We start from the raw sequence: 24,120 nt of genomic DNA, 5'->3' as shown, positions 1-24,120 counted from the left end.
TCTTTTTTTCTATATTGCTTTATGGATGCGTGCTTTTTTTCAACATATGTGATACCCACGGGATCCGAGCTATGTACATGTCGGCGTTATTTTAGCGGCTGTATCTACCTATCTCAAATTCAATAGACTAGAAGGCTATGGAAGGATGTTTTCAAATTATCAAATAAGTGAGTAGCCACAGACAACCGAATCTGCAATAGATAATCCTCGATATATATCCACGTGCATGTCGGCAATCTCGTCAGGGACATGTGACTGACGTTCAAACGTCTAGAAGGGGAAGAATATCTCCAAGCCGGCAATTACCGAAGCCTTGATGCTTAGCTTTCTTGTCCGAGCTTAACTCACTTGCCCCATAGGGCTGACTCAAAAGACAGGAGGGTGAGGTTCCCCAGTGCAAGTCGACCTGGCCATTGACTGGTTGCACTGAAATAACTTTCGAATCTGACTGCAGCTGTGCTACTTTCCCCTCGAACGTCCACTCTCTTCCGACCTTCCATCAACCCTTGCTCAAGATCACGTCTGTGGGCTACCAAAATGGCTTCCGAGCTAGTTATTTCCGAGCGTGACTTGACCGCGCTCCCAGTGCACTATGGACGAGAGTGCATCTCAACTGAGAGCCTGGCTATCGCGAGAGACGGTCCCTCGAAAGACGTTTCGAAGAAGAGACAGAGTCTCTCGGACTTGTTTACCATCGTGAGTGCACCATCTCAACCAGCGCAGCTGAAAGTTACATTCCCTGTCCTCGTGGTCAACTAACCAAAATGACCTGCCACTAGTTTGCCTGTGGCTTTGCTCTGATCAGTGATGGATATCAGAACAACCTGATGTAAGTTGAGTGCGTTCGTCTGTCAAGACTGGATCACAACTCTGACCTACAACCACAGGACCATGACCAATGTCCTCCTCAAAGCTGAATACCCAAAGGAGTACACCACCGTCGTCAGCACACGTGTGTCTAATGCACTGCTCGTCGGCGAAGTTCTCGGACAAGTCGTCATTGGGTAAGAACCGTACTTCCAATCTGATAATGTTGGGATCTAACAAACTAATATCCAGACTGACATGCGACTACCTGGGCCGCAAGACCGCCATCGTCTTCACTACCCTTATGATCGTCATTGGAGGAATCCTTGCTACAGCCTCACACGGCGTGACTATCAATGGCATGTTCTGGATGATGACCGTTGCGCGCGGCGTTGTCGGGTTTGGTACGTGAACCCTAAATGCATTTCCACTATCAATCATATATCCCAAGACCCAACACGCCGAAAGATACACTATATTATATACTCTATACTAACCTCCACATCAGGAGCCGGTGGCGAGTATCCCGCCTCCTCAACCGCGGCCTCAGAAGCAGCAAATGATCTCATGCCCAAACGCCGAGGCCCGGCCTTCATCATGGTCACCAACTTCCCCTTATCATTCGGAGGACCTTTCGCCGTGTCAATCTTCCTAATTGTACTCTGCGCCTGTAGCCAGACACACTACAGCACCGTCTGGCGAGTATGTTTCGGCATTGGATGCGTCTGGCCATTGTCGATCTTCTACTTCCGAATCCGCATGCTGAACTCCGTTCTCTACCGCCGTGGCGCAATCAAGAGACATGTTCCCTACAAACTCGTGCTACGATACTACTGGAGATCATTGATTGGGACATGTGGAGCCTGGTTCCTCTATGGTAAAAACAGAAACCCCTACACATATACATCTACCCTTTCTACAAAGTACAACCTACTAACATACCAAACCCCAGACTTCGTCACTTTCCCAAACGGCGTCTTCTCCGGCACAATAATCTCCAGCGTCGTCCACAACGGCACAATCCTCCAAACAGGCGAATGGCAACTCCTACTCGGAGCAATTTCCCTGCCCGGCGTATTCTTCGGCGCGCTCCTCTGCGACCGCCTCGGCCGCAAACAAATAATGATGATCGGCTTCAGCGGATATCTAATCTTCGGTCTAATAATCGGCTGCGCCTACGACCGCGTGACGAAGATCGTCCCACTCTTCGTCGTTTTCTACGGACTCATGCAGAATTCGGGGAACTTCGGGCCGGGGAATATGCTAGGTCTCATCTCATCTGAGTCTTATGCCACTGGTGTGCGCGGCACTTGCTATGGGCTTTCGGCGGCTATTGGGAAGGCTGGGGCTGCTCTTGGGACGCAGGCTTTCTTGCCTATTAAGAATCACTTGGGGAATAAGTGGACTTTTATTATTGCTGCTATTTGCGGGGTTGTTGGGGTTATTGTTACTTGGGTTTTTGTGCCGGACTTGTCCGGGGAGGATCTCAGGGTTCGGGATGAGAACTTTCGTGCTTATCTTGTTTCTATGGGTTGGGATGGGGATATGGGGGAGGACGATTTGAAGGCGATGGCTGATCAGGGCCGTGGTTCTGGTGAGGCTATTGCTGCTCCGCAGTTTACTAAGGGCTAGGTTGGTCTGATCAAGCTATGTACCCGTTATGGTCTTGAGGATCAGAGGGTACAAGGGTTGGACTAGGAAGCATGGATGGATTTAAGGTCATAATTTCAGAGTCACGACCCTTCCTGAAATCTCCAATCCTGATCAAAAACCAATATCGGAAAAATAGGCCTATGTCAATATCCTAATAAGCAACAAAGAAACAATTCCCTTCATTCCATCTCAACTTTTTTTTATATTTTATAGTTCCACCAAGCACAGACCAACGCTAATCCTCCCGAGGTCCAACGCCCAATCTGTCCTCAATCCCTCCACCTCCACCTCCCCTCCCAATCCAATTCAACCCAATCACCACCAAAAATGCGTCTCACCTCCATCCTCGTCGCAGCTCTAAGCTCCCTCGCCGCCGCCGCCGAGCTCGGCATCGAAACAACCCACGCAGTCGAATGCACCCGCAAGACCGTCAAGGGCGACGGTGTCTCCATGCACTACCGCGGAACCCTACAATCCGACGGCTCGGAATTCGACTCCAGCTATAATCGCCATGCGCCATTGACTTTCAAGCTTGGTACTGGTCGTGTTATTAAGGGGTATGTTTGGATGTCGTTTTGGATTTGATCTGCCATGACCATGAATATGATTGTTTTGGAAATACATCATGCTAATGTGTACTTTTTCCTGTTTAGATGGGACCAGGGCTTGTTGGATATGTGCATTGGTGAGAAGCGCACGCTGACTATTCCCCCCGAGTACGGCTACGGCGACCGTGGTATTGGCCCTATCCCCGGTGGTGCGACATTGGTCTTTGAGACTGAGTTGGTTGCTATTGAGGGTGTTGATAAGGACGAGCTGTAAAGGGCACTATCTGCTGCTACCTTGTTAATACCTTGACATTTAATGTTATTGGATGAGATTATTTATTTATACTTCCTCAGAGAATGTATGCCAGTATATGGTATCATATAGATTATGCTATGCCTCTATAAGCAGGAGGGTATCTCGTCTAAATGTACACTGTACAGGTCAAGTCAAAAGAAGGAAAGGGGGGAAAATCCAGGACATCTCAATCCATGGCATCCAAGGTATTCTCGGCATGGAGAGCATTCTCCGACACCAATATCCCAATCAGACACTCGCCGAGAATCCCTTCCCAGTTAACCCACGGGTGAATCTCCTGGAATAGCTTCGCAGAGTCCTTCCCCGCACCGCGGAGGAGCTCGCCCTTACCACCTGGGTGGTAGGGCGCGTACGGAGAGATATTATATACTTTGCCATGGTACGAGGTCCACGCATCCCGACCCTTGCGCCCATGTTGCTCTTTCAGCATGGACGGTGTAACGCGGAGCAGACCCGGTGGTACATCTTTGCCGCGGAGGTTGTTGTTCGGGTTTGAGGTCAGGGCGGCCCAGTCCAAGGGGGAGAACCCTGGCTCGAGGATTACTTTCTTCGAGTTGGGTTTCTTCAGTGTCACTGGTGTCGGGGCTAGGGTGCTGCTGCTTAGGCGGCTGCTGCTGTTTGGGGGTCCGCGTTGTGAGGCTGCTGCTGATGGGGGCGGGCTGAGTGAGCTGCCTGAGCTGAGACGTGGGGGTTGCAGGGTACTTGGCGGGGAGAGGCTGTTTGCTTGGGATGGTCGGGGTCTAGGGCCTGGGGGTGGAGGTGGTGGCATTAGGGAGCCACCCGTTGTTGATGGTTGTTGCGGAGGAGCGAGGGATGGTGGCTGTGGCGGCTTGGGCTTTGGTGCCGCATTATCACGATCTGTTGGCTTAGACTGCCCGGTTCCTCGTAGGAACTGCGAAATGGATGGCATTGTCGGGTTGGATGTTTCGCTGTCACCGCTATCCAGGCTGAGCGTGGGGACCGCGAGGACCGGGGGTGGTGCGCTTGAAGCCGACGCCTTGGGTGTGCTTTGGGAATCCTCCTCCTCTGTTTCTACTCCTGGTGTTGAAGGCCCTGGGCCATGCTTTCCCGGTACAGGCTCGTCGGCGGTGGAAATGGTATCCGTCGCTTCGGGTTTGGGTTCCGGAGGGGCGAGAGGACGGGGCTCCGTCCAGCTGCGAGGAGGATAGCAATAGAGGAAATATACAGTTGTTGCAATGAGTACACCTGCTCCTACCCAGCCCATACCGAACCGAGTGAGAAGTACACGAAAGCTGCAAGATATGTGAGCTAAGAGAATGCTTAGAATCACTGTTCTGCAGATTCGCCGAAAAATGTGGTCCGTGCGCCGTATCGACCAGATCAGATCTATGCAGGCATTCAGGGTTCAGAAGCCAAGCATGGAGTTCGTTACTAGCAGCTTACGCGTTCATCAATTTAAAACATGATGTTGACGCGAGAATATGTAGGCAATAAAATCTAAACCATGTACTAAGCACGAGACACTGTACCCAATACGGACTGTTCCATTCAAGTTAATCCAGGGCCCATGTGGCTTGTCTGGGGAAGGAATAGACTCCGGAAGAGTTTGAGGCCACCAATTATGTATCTAGATATCAAGATAAATTAAGCATAAGGAGGCGATAATGCTCATGATGTCAGGTCATCATCATTCCCCAGATTTCACTAGACCCTGTATATGACTTCTCAATGATACACAGCACGATCTCTACTCGAACATGGTCTTATCTCACAGGGCTTTGAGGGACCAAATGACCCTGAACAAGACCATGTCTACCTCCGATGCGGTTACCCTGTTTGATGTAGGGGTTGGTCAAGTGGGTATCCAAATATCCTGGTGAAGGCTTTGCACAATCATACTGAACAGTCGCAGGCGCAAGGAAGTAGGCCGCTTCAGGAGGATCGATGCGTGGTGGCTTTTCCGGAACAATTTCCCTCGAAAGTGGAGGACAAGATTGCATTCTTTGCAATCTATGACGGACAGTAAGAAAATCCTCGGGCCTCTATCACCGTCTAAACCTGACCACTGTGCTCAGTGGTTCCGGGCTCGTTTCAGATCAAGTCAGTCAAACCCTGCATCATCTGCTTGCCAAACGCCCGGAATTCGAACGAGGAGAGTGGACGGCAGCCATCAAGGCAGCACTGGAGGAAGAAGACAGCATTCTACTCGACCGATTCACGCGCGAATCCATCGAGCCTGCCTTGTCAGGATCCACAGTGGCAGTGTGTTGCATTAATCTCACCGTTGGCGAGCTGCTTGTGTCCAATCTGGGGGACTCCCATGTTATCCTGGCGGAGCGAGACCCAAAAACAGAGTATCCGTATCACATTGTACGCACTATCCCCGATAGCGAAGGTGATTCGAAGAGAGCTAACCGCGGCAGTAGCGGCGTCTCACAGAGACTCACAAGCCCGAGGTGCCCAGCGAAAAAGCTCGTATCGAAGAAGCAGGCGGGACAGTCACCAACCGGAGTGGGACGCCACGTCTTGGTATGTTTGACGCCAGTGCAAATAACAACACTGACCCAGGGATAGGTGATTTGAACATGTCCCGGGCACTGGGCGACCTGCAGTACAAGAACCCGGTCAACACCTCTGATCCGGTGCCAGACCCCGCCTCTTCAGGATCGAGCCGGTCGGAATCACGGGGCAACTTCCTATCCAATGAACCCTACACCTCCCGACGGATGTTGCACTCGAACCGCCGATACTTACTGCTGCTGGTATCAGACGGTGTAAGCGACCAAGTGGAGGACGCCAATCTGGTACAGCACGTGATGAAATTATCAATGCGGGGAAAAAGAGCCAGTGAGATCGCAAAAGACATCGCCACCAATTGCGCAGACCATCGACATAGTGACAATGCGTCGTGTATTGTAGCGATATTGGATGGCCAAGGGTCGTGATAGAGGGTTAAGATCTATGAGATCGTTTGTAATATGCAACTACCTAAACAGGACAAGCGCCGGAGAGCAAATTGTGTTATGCATGACCCGTTCCACGGTTCACTCCTTACCCGATTAAGAAGGTGGTTGTAGTCAGGTTTTGGCTGTTTGACGACATTCTATTGGGTCTGAGGCCTTCGGTGTTATTGCTGTTCTAGGGATCTCATTTTTGGTCCCATAAATGAAGACAAATGAAGACCCGTTGTGATGTGGCGTTTCGTATACCTCCGAGATATCCAGTTTTTTAATTTTGGCTTTGCCATTTCCGGTGCTGTGGTCATTATACATTTAAATTTAAACTAGGAACCGGCTTTTCCGTAACCCCCCGCTCCACAAGGTTATCTCCCTTCAGAGGCAGATAAACGACGTCGCTTACTGCCGCCCTTTTGCCTTCAATAGATCTGAGCCCCAGCTTTGGCAGGGGTTGACCCAATTTGCTGGAAACCTGTCAATCTCCTTTAGGCAGGCGATTTGAGTCTCGCACATGTGGACCCTAAAAGGCATACCATTCGGGCCCTAGCCACCTTCCAGAAGGGTCAACCCTGAAGAGAATCTGATCATACATAATTGCCGTATCATCCATCATTCCACGGATTTTTCGTTTCATTTTTTGGGTCCATCCATTTATATCCGCCATTGCCCACATCTTTAAATGATTCTCGCTCAAAACCGGACCCCGTCTCAGGTTTGCAGCATGGCACCCAAGCAATGGAGCAACTTCCACGTGGGAAGAGAGTGTGGCCACCAGAAGTGGTCTCGAAAGAACACTCCCAAATTGACCGTCTCCTCAGGCGAGACCGTCTCCTTCGACGCCATCGATAGCAGCAATGGCCAACTCGATACAACATCCCAGGCCTCAGCCATCAGCTCCCTGGATCTAGGCCTCGCCAACCCAGTCTTCGGCCCGATCTACATAAACGAGGCCCAACCCGGCGACGTCCTCAAAGTCGAAGTCCTAAACCTCGAAGTCGCCGACTGGGGCTGGTCCGCCATCATCCCGGGCTTCGGACTGCTGGCAGACGAATTCCCAGAACCAGAGATCAAGATCTGGTCGCTGAACCGCGAAGCAGGCTTCGCTCAGTTCAAGAACATGCGCATCCCCCTCCGCCCCTTTCTCGGCTGCATGGGCCTCGCCCCAGCCGGCGATGAAGAGCTCTCCACCGTTCCCCCCACCAACGCCGGCGGCAACATGGACTGCCGCGAGCTGAGCGTCGGCTCGACCGTCTACCTCCCCGTCCAGACGGCCGGTGCACTGTTCAGCTGTGGCGACGGCCACGCTGCACAGGGCCACGGCGAGGTCTGCGGCACCGCAATCGAAACCCCCCATCCGGGCGACGCTCCGCTTCGAGCTCATCAAGAACCAGCCCTGGATGACCGCACCCCAGTTCCAGACTCCGCCTCGGGCGCAAATACCCAACCCCCTCCCCGACCTTGGAACCTACGGCGCTCTTGGTGTTGCTCCCGATCTGTATGAGGCTACCCGCAGTGCTACTCGGAACCTAATTCAGTGGCTGGTTCAGACTAAGGGTCTTACTCGCAGCGAGGCATACATTCTTGCCAGTGTTGCTGGTGATCTGCAAATTGCAGAGGTGGTTAATGTGCCCAACTTCGAAGTGGCTATGACCCTCCCATTGGGCATCTTCTCTTAATGTGAGACGTCTGGTATATACATCTTTTCGTGGAGAATTGGTATGGTGGAGTGATACCCGGAATAATGATTTTGATTTGATTTTGCCTCTATTTTGAGCATTTACAGTGTGGATCAGGGGGCGGCGATGTATTTGCATTCGGGCAAGCGTTACTCAAGCGAGCATTCACATGAACATATTAACATATTGACACATCGACATATCAACATAATTCAATACTACTTTTTTTCTTGCTCTATGAGATATGAGACATGGCTTCGATTCAAACTTTAACTTGGCGACCAGGGAGCACAAAAGGCATGGCTTACTTCCGGAAAACGAGAGCCCCATTGCTATGAAAGGTCTGGCCGTTGACTTGTCATCTCCTATTTCTTATGTTGCATTGTGCTCCGGCCTCAGCCACACAAGGAACGGCCGTCCCACTTTAGCCAGGATAGGCAGGTCAAAATGTAGGATGACGAGGAACGTACAGGGTCCACTGATCGGTGTACTTCAAGTATAGTAGGAAGGTCTGACAGCAATAGGAAGTTGCTTGTCGAGGTACGATGGGCAAATAGGGGAGAATTTCTTGGCTTCCGGTCGCCTATTTGGCTCCGGGGCTTGTACCAAGTTTGGGCAATTCAATTATCCGGACATGGCCGTATGCTCTGGATGTGGCTAAGGGTTGGATTAGGCTATGCTTTGGAGTATCGTATTCGGAGAGCATCTTGCTCGGGAAATTGTCTTGGCGAGGCCACAACTCAGTGAAACCGACTTGCATCTATGTCGAGTACGGAGTTCGGAGTTCCTTGACAATTCACATGTTGTTTCGCCCTTGATAGTTCTCGAGCTCTGATGTGCGCTATGCCAGCATACTTCCGTAGGTAAAAGGAAAGGCCCTCTGCTTTGTAGCCAAGATCCTTCTAGCTAAGATAAAGTAAAGTTTCCACAAGAGCAAGTATACCCTCGCTACTCGCTGAGCTACTCGCTGAGATGACAGAATATCTCCTCGGCGGTTTCTCCTGTTCTCTAGGCTTGATACAGCTCAGCGGCCATGAAGTCAAGTAAGCTTTTATCTAAGTGACCATTGTTCAAAGAACCGCTTCCTTTTCCTGTCTTCACTGTCCATTCTTCAGAGTTGGCTGAAAGCTGCAGTACTACCTAGCCCACTTGGCATGTCTCTAGTGGAGTCTAGGAGACGGGGCTACAGAGCTTGCATAAATAAGAAACCAATAGTATTGTACTACTCTCGAATCAGGTTATTGTACTTTAGCTGGTCCGTCCAGGGGACTTCTACAAAGATGCTTCCTGTGTGGAGATCGGTATGCCATCATGTCGGTTGGGACCGCTTAAGGCAGTTGGGTTATCTGCTGGATATGGCGTGATTTTCTTCACTTTGCCGAGAAGTTGAATATACTCCTCTAAAGGAGGTTTAAGTTTGGTAGGTCGGGTTTAGGGCGATCTGTGTTTGAGAGTGAGAGGTCAATGAGAGTCTTGTTCGTGTCTCTGTTTCTCCTTCCTTTTTGGAAAACGATCAGGAGTCCGAGAATAGAAAGTGTCCACATAGACTGTAATCCACCCTAGTTAAGCTACATGATCCAGGCAGAATCAGAAGAGAGACCGACACAAATACACATTTGGGTCCACAGGCGGACCTAATTACTGTATATGAATTAATTGCATTGTGAGCTGCTATTATATAGGCTACCGGATGCTGGAAACTGATACTCGGTCAGTCATTGCTCTCGCTGTGTGGGCCGTTTGATAAGGGCTATGTTACTGCTGTCCCCCTTTTCATCCCGGCCCTTGATGGTATAGACATTGAGACTGGGTCTTATTCTGGGCCTAATATATTGCCTGGGCTGACCCTTCAAGCCAACGTCATATAACTGGGTAGTGTGGTGTATGTTGGTGCTGACGTTGCATCTATAAGCAACCGATGAAGAGTCAAGCTCGCCAGTCTAGTACAGTAGTTCAGGCTTCGTAAAATACAAAACTCTTATTAGGCCTATTATGATATCGTGGCTACATAGTACGAGCTATATTATGTTATAACGGAGTGGCTTGTCAAACTATCCTTAGAACGGTACCAGTAAAGCAATATCAAAAAGCCGGGGTTTCAAAGAATCCCAGGGGGTTAAAAGCATTCTGTTACCAGTAAAATAAAACCAAGAATCTCGAAAAAGGCAGCAATCTTTCTAACTAGCCCAGTTGCCATGTCTAAAACTAAATAATCCTAAAATTCTAATTTTGCTCCCGGGTTACAATGTTTCCAAGGTGCCTAAAACAGTTTATACTAGGGCAACTCCGATTTAAAATCCATTCGATTTGACAACTGACATTTGATCCTAGGACCTTTCTAGATAAACGAAGAACAAAATCCTTGCCAATAAAGAGCTTCATCCATTGCAAGTTAGAAGACCGATTGCCTCTTCTCATCGATTCATATGGGATTGAATACGGGTTCCAGTCCAAACAGTGGCTTGAACAGGCCAGATGGTCCTTGTGATTTGAGGTTTTCAATAAATTTTTACTAGTAAAAATTGAAACTAGGCCAGAGGATCTTAGGAATTCCAGTTGTTTGATCCCCGATGACTTAGCCCTCCTACCATGGTGCCACATGCTTCACTCGCCTTGTTGATTCCTTTTTTTTTTTTTTTTTTTTTTCTTTCTTTCTTTTTATATAAAAAGCGAGCTACTAATTTGGATCCTAATATTGAAGGAACGATTCAGAAATTCACACTGTTGAATCTAACGTGATTGCTTCGAAAATAGCTTATACAAGGTACAGGTCGTTGGCCACACCAGCGGTAAACCAACAGTCCTCATAGATTCTATTTCACAAAACCACTTCAATCGACTTATTATACTTCAATTGACCATGATCTAACCTAAATTTTCCATATACCATCCACACATTGTTCATCCTTCAACCTCCTCGATGGAATATGTCACATGACGCCGCGTTCCCTCGCGTCTCCCCCTCATAAGAACTCGAGCAATACCCCAACACCCAGCATGTCATGGATCCCATCCTAGATGGACTAAATCATGCGCAGCGCGAGGCTGTAACATCGTCTGGCTCAATTCTACAAGTGCTCGCTCCTCCAGGCTCCGGCAAGACAAAAACCTTGACCGCACGCGTCGCGTATTTACTCTCCCATCATGGATACCAACCACAGGATGTTATCTGTTGCACGTTCACAATCAAGGCTAGTCGTGAGATGCGAGAGCGGCTGGCGAAGCTCATTGGTGAAAAGCTCGAATCGCGCTTGATCCTGGGGACTTTTCACTCTATTTGTCGTCGGTATCTTGTTAAATATGGGTACTTGATTGGTTTGCGGAAGGGATTCGGCATTGCGGACTCAGATGATACCCGCGCTATAATCAGAGTATGCTTTGGATTTATCTTTATCTATGTCTGTGGTTTATCTCTAATTGCGGTGACAGCGGACTATCAAACGACTCAAGTCGAGCATTGAACCCAAAGCGGCTCAAGGCCGTATCTCCCGGCACAAGGCACATGGTCTTACTCCCGAGGCCGTGGCTGCAAAAGCTAAAGCAGAGGAGCAGGAGCTAGTTGATATCTATCGCGACTATGAATCAGCTTTGGCGGCCTCCAATCTCTTGGACTATGATGACCTTCTTCTGCGCTGTGGGGATCTACTTCGCGAGCACCCAGAGTGTGTCTCCAATGTGCAAGCTGTTCTTGTGGATGAGTTCCAGGATACCAATGTCATTCAATATGAGTTGATGAATCTGTTTGCATCGAAGAACAGACGGATCACCATCGTTGGTGATCCTGACCAGAGCATCTACGGCTTTCGCTCAGCGGAGATTCAAAATCTCAAGCGAATGCAGCGGCATTATTCCAACACGACCGTTGTCCTCTTGTCAGACAACTACCGATCTTCGGCGTCCATCTTGAACTCGGCTCAAGAAGTTATTGAGCAGGATACCAGTCGGCCTGCCAAGGCACTGCAGGCAACTCACACTTTTGGAACCTTGCCGGTGTTGAGAAAGCTCCCAAATCCCGGCGCAGAGGCGAAATGGATGGTGCTCGAAATCAAGCGTTGCCAGGCGATGACTGGTGGGCTGTTGCGTATGTCTGATTTTGCTGTCTTGCTTCGATCGGCTTCGCTGTCTACACAAATTGAGACAGCGTTTGGAAGAGCAGGAATACCATATAAGATGGTCGGGGGGCGCAAATTCTTTGACCGGACTGAAGTCAAGATTCTTCTGAATTATATGAGAGTTGTCAGTCACACGGGGCATTCGGATGCGTTGTTGAATATCGTCAATGTTCCGCCTCGAAGAATCGGCGATGAGACGATCAAGCAACTGACGGGTGGCGCGGAAAAGGCCAATGTACCATTGTGGGACTTTATCAAAGATGTCATTCAAGGCCGTCGTTCGACAGAGAAAAAGCTGCAAAAGGCGGCAGAGCAGGGACTTTGTACCTTAGTCAAGTTGATCGAGGCTTCACGACAAAAGTTGCAGGACTGTGAAGATGCATCAGCTCCGCGTGTTCTGATTGAATTCATCACGGAACGTCTCTCCTTCCAAGAATACCTCATCAGGGCGTATCCCCTAGACGAAGACAGTCGCTGGGCGAACGTCAAGGAACTGATGCACCAGGCCACCGAGGTCGCAGCATTTGAAGAGGAGGAGGTTGACAAAGAGATGGATCTCCCTGAGATCGAAGGTGTAGAGCAACAACAGGCACATCCAGGCGAGGAGGCTCTCACTCGGTTCCTGGCGAATGTTGCGCTTGCCACCGAGATCACCACCAAAGAAGAAAACCAGGAGGGTGGTCAACCCCAGGAAAAGGTCACCATCTCGACCATTCACGCTGCCAAGGGGTTGGAGTGGCCTGTTGTGTTTGTACCTGCTGTGTATAACGGAAGCATCCCTCACTCGCGTGCAGAGGTGGTTGAGGAAGAGAGACGATTGTTGTATGTCGCGATGACCAGGGCCCAAGCACTGCTGTACCTGAGTCTTCCGCTTCGACAGCCCCGACTAGGCGAAGGAGAGGATGGTTCGACGAATTTGACGCCCTTCCTTCCTCCTAAGTTGGTCACAACTCGCTTCCGATTAACGGGACCTTCACTTCACGAGAAAGTCGTATATTCCATTGCGGATATTCTGCGTCGCCCTCGCCCATCTCTCGATGACATGTACAGGGGGCTCGCACTCCTTCCATCGACGCTGGACGACCGATGGACACCTGAAGGGGAAGAAGATCGCAGCAAGTTCGATGGTACATCTGCCAACGACGTTGACGAGCCAAATCCCAAACGACGCCGGTCAGACATGAACCAAGGACCAGGCTCGACTACCTACATGTCATCTGCCGCGTATACTATGAATAACTCAACACAATTTACAGTCCCTACAGCCATTTCATCAGGCTTTACATCTGCCCGAGACTACATTACAGCGAATCCAGAACCGCCCGCGGAGTCAGCATCCAAGTCCAAGCCTACTGCAGACGTCGTAGTGGCAAACAAACCGAGTGTATCCAGCAATGCAGCCCGCAAGGACGGCCTCACACAGGCCAGCATCTCCAACTTCTTCGGTGGGCCAGGGATCCAAAAGAGAGAGCCTGTCTTACCACAGCCACAACCATCCCGCAGGTACGGGCAACCGTCTCAGAGCCAATACCCAACGCAGAGCATTCCACCGGCTCTATTCTCGCACCGTGTCCAACAACGGCCACTTCAACCATCCCGACCCACGCTGGAGCCGACCAACCCAAATGGCTACACGTGGATAGCGGCTCCATCAAGGCCAGGACCGAAACTCGCAAGGACGTCGGTGACGCAGGAACAGACTGGAAATAGTGCTTCTGCAGGGACCGGGGCAAGCGAGGCGAAACCCGAGGCATCCACCCGTGGATTCCAGGCCGTGTCGACGTTTCACACGACGACCATGTCCATGGTCCAACAGGCACCACGACGGACACTAGGTATTCGACGGAGCATGAATGGATGGCAGGATCGGATGAAGCGAGATGGCGGTGGACATGTGAGCTGATATTTTTTTCGTGGTAGGCTGGTCGCTGGTCTAGAATGGTGACGATGTGGCCACGGGACTAGGTCAGAGGGCAGGCTTTCGCAATTGCACAGTTCAGCGTTGCTAGGGAGCCTTCACTTGGGAAGTGATTGACCCAGGAAAGGGCCAGAATCTCGGTCTGGGATGGAGAATGACGCACATCCGTGCCCGATGAGGCTATGACTTGTTTACGCATCTATAGGCTGTTGGGGACTTGAGGTTTCATAATTATTTCTTGGTTCACATAGGGTAGAGGAGGTCGATCATCCGCCTAGTCATGTTAGACGCTATTGAGAATTGAGATGTCCAATAATTTCCCCAGTATTCCGTACTCCGTAATTGAGACCTGGGATTCTGGACCATGGTGGAGCTGAAGTTCCAGCGGTGAGAAGAGGAATTCCCCCTATACAGGAGATATTGTGTCTACAGCCGCCATTGGCGCAGTTATGAGTAATGTAATGCGGTGAAGGGGACTACAAGGTTACTAGGTAATTTACTACATACGTGGGTAAGTTCGGCCTACATACTAGGTAACAGACCAGTCCAATTGTCTCTATTTCTGGAGGAATGGCTGACTCATCATTATTGGCGCAATCTTACATGTCTTCTGAAGCCCTAGTAACAACCTCAGCTCACTGACTGGCTGCCCTACTTTCGATCCGCCCTATCCACCAATGAATAGCTCCATGGTGTAAGTTACCAGGCACCAAATACGTCAAGGGGCGATCCATTCCGTTAAAGCTGTGTTCCCCAGAGTGTAGATCGGGAGCTGGGAGCTCAATGGCCCTATACAAAAAGAAGTGTCGTCGCCCTCTGAGAATCATCCAACTCATAATCCACCCAACCACTCATATAATTACCATCTGTCGTTTTTTTTGTCTTTCTTTCTTCTTCGTGTCTCTATATATATATCTTTGATTTCTATTCTCGTGTTATATTATCCGCACGCAGTTCAACACTGCGCGCTCCTCACGCCTAACGCCTTCTATACATACCTCTTTTACCTCAACCTCTTTAATACCTTAATATCTACTTCTCCTTCTCCTTCCCCGCCGTCACAATATTCAATTCCAACATGCCGCACAAAGTCAACGACTCCAACTCAACGTTGGCCAGCAGAGGCAGCGGCGACCAAGTGGTAGCCACGGAAGTCCGGAATCTGAGTACGTCAAGGGCCCCTGTCTCCGATCTCCCAGATCCCAAGCTAATGCAGACCCCAGCAGCCAATCCCGTCCGCAAACCCCCGGTCATCGTCCACAACAAGGGTGGCCAGATCTACGACGAGACACGGCCATCAGACTGGGACAAGCAACGGTGGAAATAGGCGTCTACATGGATCACCACATCCATATGGACCATATTGGCTGGCTGGGCAATTGAGCTAGGCAAGACGCGGAGAGACACGTTACGCGCGCGAGTGCCAAAAGTGAGGCGGTGTCCCCCTTTCTTTCACCGCTCAGCCCCTGACTGCCCTGACTCCATTGGGACTGTCGCGTCTCTCTCGGATTCTTGCCGTTTTACCCTCATTGCCTCGCCAACAGATCCTTACTCTCCCCGGATTTTTGCCTTCTCCACCCTTGTATCATTATTATTGGAGTTTATGGTTCTGGCGTTTTTACTGGTCTGCTTTTTTTATCTTGTTTCTTGACTCTCAGCTCTCACTCTCGACTCCCGACTCCCGACTCTCTTTGGACCCTTGTTGGTTCCTTGTCTATACTTCCTCTCTCTCCCCCTTTTCTCCTTTCTCCTGTCTCCTTTCTTCCTTCTCGCCTTCCTTTCCTCTACTTTCTACCTCCCTTCTCGACCTTTCCACGGGTTACTCTTGAGACTAGACGTGCTCATTGTCGGCATGGACACCTAGCTGCTGCAAGGTTGTGCTGGCAGTGGGGCTCTCTAGTTAAAGGATTCGACCTGTTTATTTTGTTTGTTGCGATGCATAGCGTGGGTTATTGGATCTAATGGATCTGGGTTTTATTGCAATGGAGCGAAATTGTATTTCTCGGCTGGAATGGCAGTGGTTGATTATTTCTGTATTACTTTACTGGATTGTTAGAGTAGTTAACAAGTCTTCTTTTGGTGCCTTTATTATGGCCTTTTACACTATGTTTTTGTATTCAATCTAGGGATTTCACTAGATTATCAGTAGACTCATTTATTTAAGGTTGAGAATCTAGCTTAACCGAGTTGGCCTCTGGTTTTCGTTGGAATTAAGGTTGTCCGTTCTTGTTGTCCTCTGAGTATTACCTTGATGCTTCTCATCTTGCAATTCAACTGATGTGGAAATTATAAATGGATATAAATAATACTTGCGAGTTACTATCTTTATTGAAATCAAAAACCACTTAAAAATGAACAATTTCGTTCATGTTGTGAAGCAGAAACGCAGGAATATATATCCGCCAACTACCCAATTCATCGTCAACAATCCCTCAGGCTTTGAATTAAAGCTATATGTAGGACGTGCACACATACCGATTTACTTTTCTATCAACACTGAATTAGGTCTCTTGAATGGTTACTATCTTAATTTGGTGATATCTGTTCTCAGAACGTGATCATATGACCATCGGTATCACATCCAACATGGATGAAAACAAGGCAATGAATTGCGAGCCTGATATCCACAGCGGCGGCAAATGGGCAGTGGCCAATAACTCAGGGTATTCATTTTAGTAGAATGAATGGTGGTATGGGTAATAATGGGAGTAGGACAGCATGGAGACAAGGCGTAGACTTGGGCTACATGCTTGATAACAACAAGGGCATGTTTTCATGAGGTACCTTGGTATTGCGGCATAAGCTACAACATGGAATAGTATATACCAAAGAATTACACATCTACATGTATGAAGAATTCAAGTTCACAGAAAATGGGATACAATTCAATGCCAAACGGCGAATCTAACAACCCAATCTGAAATCCACACAAAGGATCAAAAAAGACACCTCGCCACCCATCCCAGGTGAAAAGAAAGGGACGGGTAGACATTGAGGGCCATGTTTCAATGACTAGATACATAGGAAGAGGAGAGCAAAGGGAAAAGGAAAAAAAGACATCAGATCCGACAAATGAAGATCTGGATTCTCTTTTCCTCCCCAGAAGACATAATTTTTTCCGGGTTTTCTCACTTTTTTTGCTTTTTTTGTGACCTCTGCGAATAGCTTCTGACTTGGATAGCGAGGCATCGTCGTGTCGGAAGGTATATTCGCGCTCATGCTGCGTGTGTAATGGCATTGTGAGCTGGAGGAGAGGCACATGAAAAACGGTTTGTTTTTTTTTTCTGGAGGGGGGTTGTGGTGTAGGGGATAATTGGGGAAGGGGGTTGGGGGTGGGGGATTGGGAATGGGGAGTGCGATTGGGGGGTAAGCAAGGCAGCCATGCTGCTAAGGATCGTCGAGGGTAGGGGATATCAAATAGCGCAGCGCCAACTGGCGCGCAGCAGGACAAGAAGGGCCAAGGAATGTGTGGTGTTCCTTGACAAGAGAAGCGAAGATGAGGCGATGAAGTGGTGGGGTGATGGACAAAAAGAGCAAAATGCATTCTTAAAACAAATAAATCAACATGGCTCGCGCTCGCAATGCTAGATGGTCAAATCAAGTGCAACTTTGACCCAAAACTGTTTGGGTATTGGAAGCAAATGGGTATGCAATTTTTAGAACAGGAAGTGAAAGGGCTGGTCTCGGCTTCGGGGGCACCGAGGTCGAATGCAAAGCGTAAAAAGATGTATGATGACGCGATCAAAATGGAGGATATGGCACAGGTCGACTGCACATGGAGCATTGAATATTAGAACAAGTATCGTGGTGAATCAATGCGAGAAGGGACACTCCTTGGAGGCCATGAGGTTGAGATGAAGAAGATGAACTGATGGAAATATGTGCAAGGACCAAATCACTTTTGGGTTGGCTTTTGCTTCCGTTGTCACATTTACATCCCACCCGCATAGGTCTGATCCATTTCCATGTGAGTCGGGGCAGCAGGGAAGTGTTGGAGGGCGGCCTGCTGAGCCATGTACAAAGCTTCTTGGTGTTGCTGGTATGCTTCACTGTTCATGTATTGCATCTCAGCGGAAGGTGCTGGTGATGGCGAACAGCCGTGGACAGTGGGCATCCCGCGGGTCATGTCATGGTTCCCCATTTGTGCATGAGCATGCACGAGAGCCTCGTTCTCCGGAGTGATTGGTGGAGTGAGGTATCCATGGGGAATAGCAGTCAACTGCGAAGACTTCTGAGGGGTTGCAAGGCCCATCTCCCCATTGTAAGGCTTCGACTCGACAGGAGTCTCGACCGGAGGGGTGCAACGGGCGTAGCTGGCCAAAGAAGCCTGGCGGTTGAGGAAGTGCTCCATGACCTTGGAGACACGCGAGTAGTGAGCCGAAGCATACTTGCGGGCAACGACGGTGGAAGGCTGGTGCAACTGTTGAGACAAGGCAACAAGGGTCATCGAGTCGTACTGAGAAGCCCAGTGAGTGTGACGAGGCTGCGGCCGGTTGAGGATGCAACGAGACAGAGCCAGGGCAGCACGAGCGAGCTCTGATGACTGCTTGGAGACAAAGTCACGGTGAAACAGGGCGATCTCCAGAATGTACAAAGCCATGTGTTCCACCTCGGGGTCGTAAGGCTCATCTAAGACGGCGTGCTGCAGGAAAGCGTCCACGGTCGGGTGTCCGATGGTCCAGCCAAGAGTCTGAAGGACATGCCACTCCATCTGAATGAACATGTCATCATCATAGAGCGAACAGCACATCGACTTCAATTCTTTGACAGTAGGAACGCGGTCCTTCTTGTCGTTGTACTTGGCCGCAATTAGCAGAGCTGCACAGCCAACCAACTGATAATGACGCTTATAGACGACACGCTTGGAGCAGTATCGGTCCAAAAGGTTGATCGCCAAGAACAGGGTGGATGGCAGGAGCTGGAACGCAGTGTGGGCCTCGATCAAAAAGTCAAGAAGATAGGGTCGCATGAACCACTGGATTTCGGTTTGGATGTCGATGGATTCGACGTCAGGCTGAGTTTGGCTCTGTAGAAAAGATGAATCAGAATCGAGGATCGTGATAAAGGGTCAGAAAAAAGGGAAAAACTTACATCCATCTCCAGCATGTGGCTCAGGACATCATCCCGAAGCTCATCGCTGGTGAGTCTGGACAGCTCGTCGGCCATGGCGTACTGACGCTCACGAGCAAGGAGCTTGTCATGTTCCTGCTTCGCTTGACGTTCAGCACGGATTCGAGATTCCATTCCATAGTCATCCTCCACGAAGAAAGTGGAACAAGGACGGTAGTTGCGGTGGTAATCCATGGTCAAAAAGGGTCGAAGTATGAGGTGCGTCGAAGTATTAGCTTTGCGGAATTCGAATGAAAGGAAGTCTGTAGAGATGGCTCCGGACAGACAACGACGGAATTAAGAGAGTGACAGTCGTGGAATTAGTAAGAGGAATGAATGTAGAGTTGAACAATTAATGAATGGACAGCGCAAGAGACAATAGTCCAAATGCTGAGGTGAAGGCCGGAGGGGTCCGAGGTGGAAGTCGTAGAGGACAGAAGCTGAGGTAAATTATGATATTAGCGGAGGCCGGCGTAGAGCATTAAAGATTAATATAAGATGAGAGATCTGTGAAGCAAAAAGAGAGTGTGGAAGAGACTGTGTAAAGTGAAAAGCTTGGTAGAGGAAGTAGGAGGGCAAAGACATTTGATATCCAATGAGAGGTAAAGGGTCATCACTCTGAGAAAGTACTAACCCAGATAGGAGCCTTCGGACAGAGGGCACAATGCAACCCTTACCGTAATGGCAAGACTGGCATCTAGGCAGGAATGATCCGTTGAATTGGGATTCTGATGGATACCAAACAGAGAGATGAAGGACGAGTGAACGTCTTCACCCCTAGGCCAGTGTATTCTGCGGAATGTGGAGTGAAGGAGGATAACCCTATGAAGGGGGTCAAGATCAGGGGCTGCGGTCTTGAAAGAGGAATGATCCGAACGTACACTTCACGGATTAACGGATGAATGAACAAGTCTCAGTGAAGAGATTGAAGGAAGTTCGACGGGAATTGAACGACTTGAGATTATCTCCACGTTGAAGAAACAAGTGGATCTATTCAGAAGTCGGAACAAAATCTGATCGATAGGCAACAATGTCAGTCAATTCAATTCAACAACTGTTCAATAGACAATGGGAATGATTGTCCAGGTGCAGCCTAGAGGTATTTGCCAGGCCACGATCGTCACCCCGACACCCGGCATGTGCAGCAAGAGTACAAGATTTGCGTGGACCCCTTAAATTCTCCCACCGGAGATATAGAAGCAGTTCGTATTGGATAGCTGGACCCAGGGTAGAGGTAGCCTGTCAAGCCCTAGAGGTGCATTCCATGGCATCTTTATTGAAAACATAATTTCCCGTCTCCAAGGACAGCCTTTACCGCTCCATGAACTGTTACCCCCCATATCCAGTATATCCAGCATCCGGCTTGTTGATAACTTTGACGACTCGGGAGGTATATCTGGTCGGGGCAGCACACTTGGATATACGGAATCCACTATACCATGCCCTGTGGGCCAAATTTTCATGCACACCGACGAAACGAAATTTTTTGCACCCCATCCATATTTGGATATTGAACGGTCTCGTGGACTCTTGTCCGGGAAAATCGAGTATCGGTGGCTGGTCTATCCATCGGGGCGGTTCGGGCCAGGGCGTGACATGCACAAATGAACTGAAAAAAAAATGAATTTACTCACCCAATGTATAAAACCAATGTCGACCAAAAACCGAGATAACTCAGAATTCGTATCAAAAGTCAATCCAATGGGTATACCACACTGTCGCTCGTCTAACCGGCAGGAGCTGGAACAGGAGGGTCCAAGGGTCGAGGTCCGGGGGATCAGGAGGGCACCGGCGGACAAGGTCGGAGGGATCGCCGTTTGAGTTAACAAACGTCGAATTGGAGGGAGGTCAAGGTCGAAGATCGACTCGACAAGAGTGGTATAGCTGAGATGACTGGAATGTCAAGACAGCAAACCGGGCTCTAGGGACTCCGCAAGTTGACAGGAGAGGTAAAAAGGGGAGAGAAGAGGTGTGAAGAAGAGAAGGAGAGAGGTACAAGGAGGAGGTTTTTGACAATCTCTCTCCAGGCGGGTGTGGAAGGGAGAAGAGAAAAGGAAGAGGTTAAGAAGAAACGGAGATACACCTGTGGACAGTACGGTAAAGTGGTAAAGTGGAGGCTGAACCAACTTACCGTATGGGGATAGCGGTATTTGCCTTTCGGGTATCCCAGGGGAGTACTTTAGATGAGTGATTTATCTATATTATAATTAATAGACAGGACCAAGACAGGAACATATGAACTATCCAGGAACAGGCACAGGCACAGGCACAGGTACAGAATATTACCACAATGTATAGAATATAGTGAAACTGTTGCGTTTTTGACCGTATGCCGCGACCCAGTCATTTTCCAAGACATGGTAATATTCCCCTTTCCTGCAAGGCCTCAATTCCCTTCCCTATGACAGAGACACTCTAATACACTCCTGATCGACAAGGCCCCCAGTACCATCTTTGGAACTCCGATACGGTCGCGTTCCAGGGTCTACTTTTACACATGCAGTGACTGGTCCAGAAGCCACTGATTTCGCGTGCTTCCCCCATTCGCGTCAGCCTACGCTTGGCTCTAATTGCCCCCGGTAGCCCCGAGCCTCCGAGCCTCTTTGTCCTCTCTATGTGGGGGAAGTTCCGCAAAAGCAGGTTCTTGCCTCAGCACTAATTTCGGCCTCCACAGTCTCTCCGGTTACGGATCCTGGTTCTACAATACTAGTAGCTTTAATGGTTGTGCTCCCGGTCTCATTGTTCACTTTGCATTTTACACTTTGTGACACGCTGGCGACTTAGATAAGGTTCGTAGACGTCTCAACTGGAGAAAGTATCGTCAGTGACACTCGGAGCTTTTGTCATCCTTACTTCCATCTGGGGAGTTGACTCCAGCCACTCGTTGATGAGTCGCATCTGCACATGAAACCATATATGCGACTCGACCGTTTCTCAACTGTCCCTGTTGAACAACACTCTACATGTACCTCTTCTGTGGGGTTAGGTTCCAAGGAATGTGGTCGAATAATTCTACAGCGCCTTCCGTCTGAACCGGGGCAGTTGCCGAAGCAATGATCACCCTATCGCCAGAGGATTCCGCCTCGTGCAAGTAAAGGGGAAGCGATAAGCGAGGGCATGGAAAGCAAGGGACACTTGAAATGAATGAACTTGAATGATAGACACGGGCAAACGGTAGATCACCTTCAATTGCACTGGGAACTGCCGCATGCCAGGGACTTGAACACTTTAATTTGCATAGTTGATTATGCTTGTTTCTCGGGAATGTATCAGCTGCATAGAGGAACACGACTAGTTCTCACAATTATGAGAGTCTTTCCTTGGACGAGTCTGGCACCATGCAATACGCCGATCAAATGTCGACCCCCTTATCCGACCATCTCCTTTCGGGCAATGGCCTGCTTACTTGTATTCTAGAATTCCATGATAATTTGCACACATTACGACATTCACATATACTATACTGTACACTGCTGTACAACGTAATATCAAAGACCCAAGGATCCTGTCCTACCCGTACACGAATCTGATACTCCTGTAATCAAAGGAAACAAACTCGACACGCCGATCTGTTAGAGCCAAGGAAACAATTGTACTAAACACGACCTTCGCAAAGTCGCCCAAAGCAAGAGGAAAAGGCAACCAAAAAAGAAAAAGGGGGGCGGCTTCGGAACAGATACAGTATGCAGAGAGTACGTGGTCGCAACGGGGGGTTGGCGCCCATCCCAAACTGCAAGCAACAAGTCTCATCAAATGGGCAGAAGTACCAGTGCCCACAGAAAGCGTGCCCGAATGCCTTGGAAACTAGTACCTGGCCGATGCGTTTCCGATGCGCGTATCCGGCGCACATACCATGCCCCCAATTGAAAAAGGGGAAAAGGGGGATGAATCGGCGCACGTCAGTCATGCAATGATTGTGTCTGTCCCCTGGCTCTTGTCTCATCTTGGGGTTCAACTGCCGACAATATAGAGCCATATCAGACAGTATCTAGGGGGCGCATTGCATGTTTAAAGCGCGCGCATATGGCAATGAGCGTGGTTTGAGTCTGGACTGGTCCGGGACCACTATTGGCCCCGGACTTCTTTAGCTTCCCGGGTCGGAGATGTGGTAATTCTATCTATTTTTGGGGCTTGGGCTTGGACATCTCATTTGGTGTTTCTTGCTTTGTTTTCTAGTTAGTTCCATGGGTTTGTTTGTTGGTTAAGTGGTTAGTTCGCTGGTTGGCTGGTTGGTGAGTGGTTTGCTATAAGCGCTTGAACTTCCTTGGACTTGAGAAGGGATGGATGATCCTGGGCTTGTTGGTTTCAGGCAAGCACGGGATATCACCAGGTGGTATACTCCAGGGCTGTACTAGTCTTGAGGGATGCTTGTCTGTGAATAAGCAAGCTTAAATGGCTTGTCATCGGTTGGATTTCCCAATGGCTGCGAGTCTGACTCGCTCCATGGGGCGTTGTATAGATTGCCCCCCTTGCGCATGACTCTGCAAATCAAGACACTGTTCTTTGTCCCTTTGGATCAGTCCCATGTTGCTTATTTCACTTGCAGTGTTCCTGCGTTGGTGTCCAGCTCTGCAAGGGAGTGGTCCTTCTGTGATGTGATGAGCTCAGAATCCAGGAGTCCTTGGTTCATCCTCTCGGATTCTTTTATCTCATGTAGATCGGTGCTGGTCTACTCGTTTGCATGTGAGCGGTGTGGATTCGATCTTGCGAATCCTACTGGATTGTGAACTTGTATGTTTTGCATCAACCGATACCTATAGATGCACCTATATGTATTGTACTGTAGGGCATGCCAAGTGGATACTTGACAGATTCTAAACACACAATACAAATGTGTATTCCATATTCCATTTGATATCTCTGATACATCCCATACAGAACCAAACCAGTTCCGAGACTTGCAGTAGTCCATACCGGACTGGCATAGTACAAGAAAGGACATGTGGAATCATACAAATTGCAAGGTATCAACCATGGAAACGGTCTTTCTGCTTCCGAGTAACCAAAACTCCACATTTTCACAACGGTTATCCAGGGCCGTGCCGGGATGTATCAACCATGGT

At 49.2% G+C, this 24,120-nt stretch overlaps 8 protein-coding genes across 8 annotated transcripts; 6 read left to right on the top strand and 2 right to left on the bottom strand.

The window, feature by feature from the left end:
• Positions 1-537: 537 nt before the first annotated feature.
• Positions 538-2,439, top strand: N7446_002388 (uncharacterized protein; the record flags this gene model as incomplete). The annotated part of the gene is made up of 5 exons (XM_058511137.1): positions 538-696; positions 780-829; positions 888-1,004; positions 1,060-1,211; positions 1,316-2,439. The coding sequence occupies 5 exons, from the start codon at positions 538-540 to the stop codon at positions 2,437-2,439; spliced, it is 1,602 nt and encodes a 533-aa protein (XP_058376673.1).
• Positions 2,440-2,744: 305 nt separating this feature from the next.
• Positions 2,745-3,374, top strand: fkbp3 (peptidylprolyl isomerase family protein FPR2). Its single transcript, XM_058511136.1, has 2 exons — positions 2,745-3,017; positions 3,114-3,374. Exons 1-2 carry the CDS (start codon positions 2,788-2,790, stop codon positions 3,280-3,282), a joined length of 399 nt encoding a protein of 132 aa, XP_058376672.1. The 5' UTR covers positions 2,745-2,787; the 3' UTR covers positions 3,283-3,374.
• Positions 3,375-3,490: 116 nt separating this feature from the next.
• N7446_002386 (cytochrome b5-like heme/steroid binding domain-containing protein) lies at positions 3,491-4,549 on the bottom strand (the record flags this gene model as incomplete). The annotated part of the gene is made up of 1 exon (XM_058511135.1): positions 3,491-4,549. The coding sequence occupies one exon, from the start codon at positions 4,547-4,549 to the stop codon at positions 3,491-3,493; it is 1,059 nt and encodes a 352-aa protein (XP_058376671.1).
• Positions 4,550-5,042: 493 nt separating this feature from the next.
• N7446_002385 (PP2C family serine/threonine-protein phosphatase) lies at positions 5,043-6,306 on the top strand (the record flags this gene model as incomplete). Its single annotated transcript, XM_058511134.1, has 5 exons — positions 5,043-5,141; positions 5,198-5,307; positions 5,361-5,655; positions 5,712-5,814; positions 5,860-6,306. The coding sequence occupies 5 exons, from the start codon at positions 5,043-5,045 to the stop codon at positions 6,228-6,230; spliced, it is 978 nt and encodes a 325-aa protein (XP_058376670.1). The 3' UTR covers positions 6,231-6,306.
• A 615-nt stretch (positions 6,307-6,921) lies between these two features.
• N7446_002384 (acetamidase/formamidase family protein) lies at positions 6,922-7,918 on the top strand (the record flags this gene model as incomplete). Its single annotated transcript, XM_058511133.1, has 2 exons — positions 6,922-7,566; positions 7,619-7,918. The coding sequence occupies 2 exons, from the start codon at positions 6,922-6,924 to the stop codon at positions 7,916-7,918; spliced, it is 945 nt and encodes a 314-aa protein (XP_058376669.1).
• Positions 7,919-10,920: 3,002 nt separating this feature from the next.
• On the top strand, positions 10,921-13,933 carry N7446_002383 (ATP-dependent helicase; the record flags this gene model as incomplete). Its single annotated transcript, XM_058511132.1, has 2 exons — positions 10,921-11,289; positions 11,348-13,933. The coding sequence occupies 2 exons, from the start codon at positions 10,921-10,923 to the stop codon at positions 13,931-13,933; spliced, it is 2,955 nt and encodes a 984-aa protein (XP_058376668.1).
• Positions 13,934-15,026: 1,093 nt separating this feature from the next.
• Positions 15,027-15,275, top strand: N7446_002382 (uncharacterized protein; the record flags this gene model as incomplete). The annotated part of the gene is made up of 1 exon (XM_058511131.1): positions 15,027-15,275. The coding sequence occupies one exon, from the start codon at positions 15,027-15,029 to the stop codon at positions 15,273-15,275; it is 249 nt and encodes an 82-aa protein (XP_058376667.1).
• A 2,604-nt stretch (positions 15,276-17,879) lies between these two features.
• Positions 17,880-19,252, bottom strand: N7446_002381 (uncharacterized protein; the record flags this gene model as incomplete). Its single annotated transcript, XM_058511130.1, has 2 exons — positions 17,880-18,974; positions 19,040-19,252. 2 exons carry the CDS (start codon positions 19,250-19,252, stop codon positions 17,880-17,882), a joined length of 1,308 nt encoding a protein of 435 aa, XP_058376666.1.
• Positions 19,253-24,120: the final 4,868 nt, after the last annotated feature.

This window comes from Penicillium canescens (genome assembly GCF_028828765.1).
Source record: "Penicillium canescens strain IBT 15451 chromosome Unknown utg000002l_segment0_segment0, whole genome shotgun sequence".
NCBI lineage: Eukaryota > Fungi > Ascomycota > Eurotiomycetes > Eurotiales > Aspergillaceae > Penicillium > Penicillium canescens.
Note: the sequence above shows the minus strand (reverse complement) of the source record. Positions and strands in the feature narration are given on the sequence as shown.

Excerpts from the sequence above, each read along its gene's own strand:
- fkbp3 (XM_058511136.1), top strand. The coding sequence starts at position 2,788 with ATGCGTCTCACCTCCATCCTCGTCGCAGCTCTAAGCTCCCTCGCCGCC. Across the intron at positions 3,018-3,113 it reads ACTGGTCGTGTTATTAAGGG|ATGGGACCAGGGCTTGTTGG; the intron begins GTATGTTTGGAT and ends TTTCCTGTTTAG.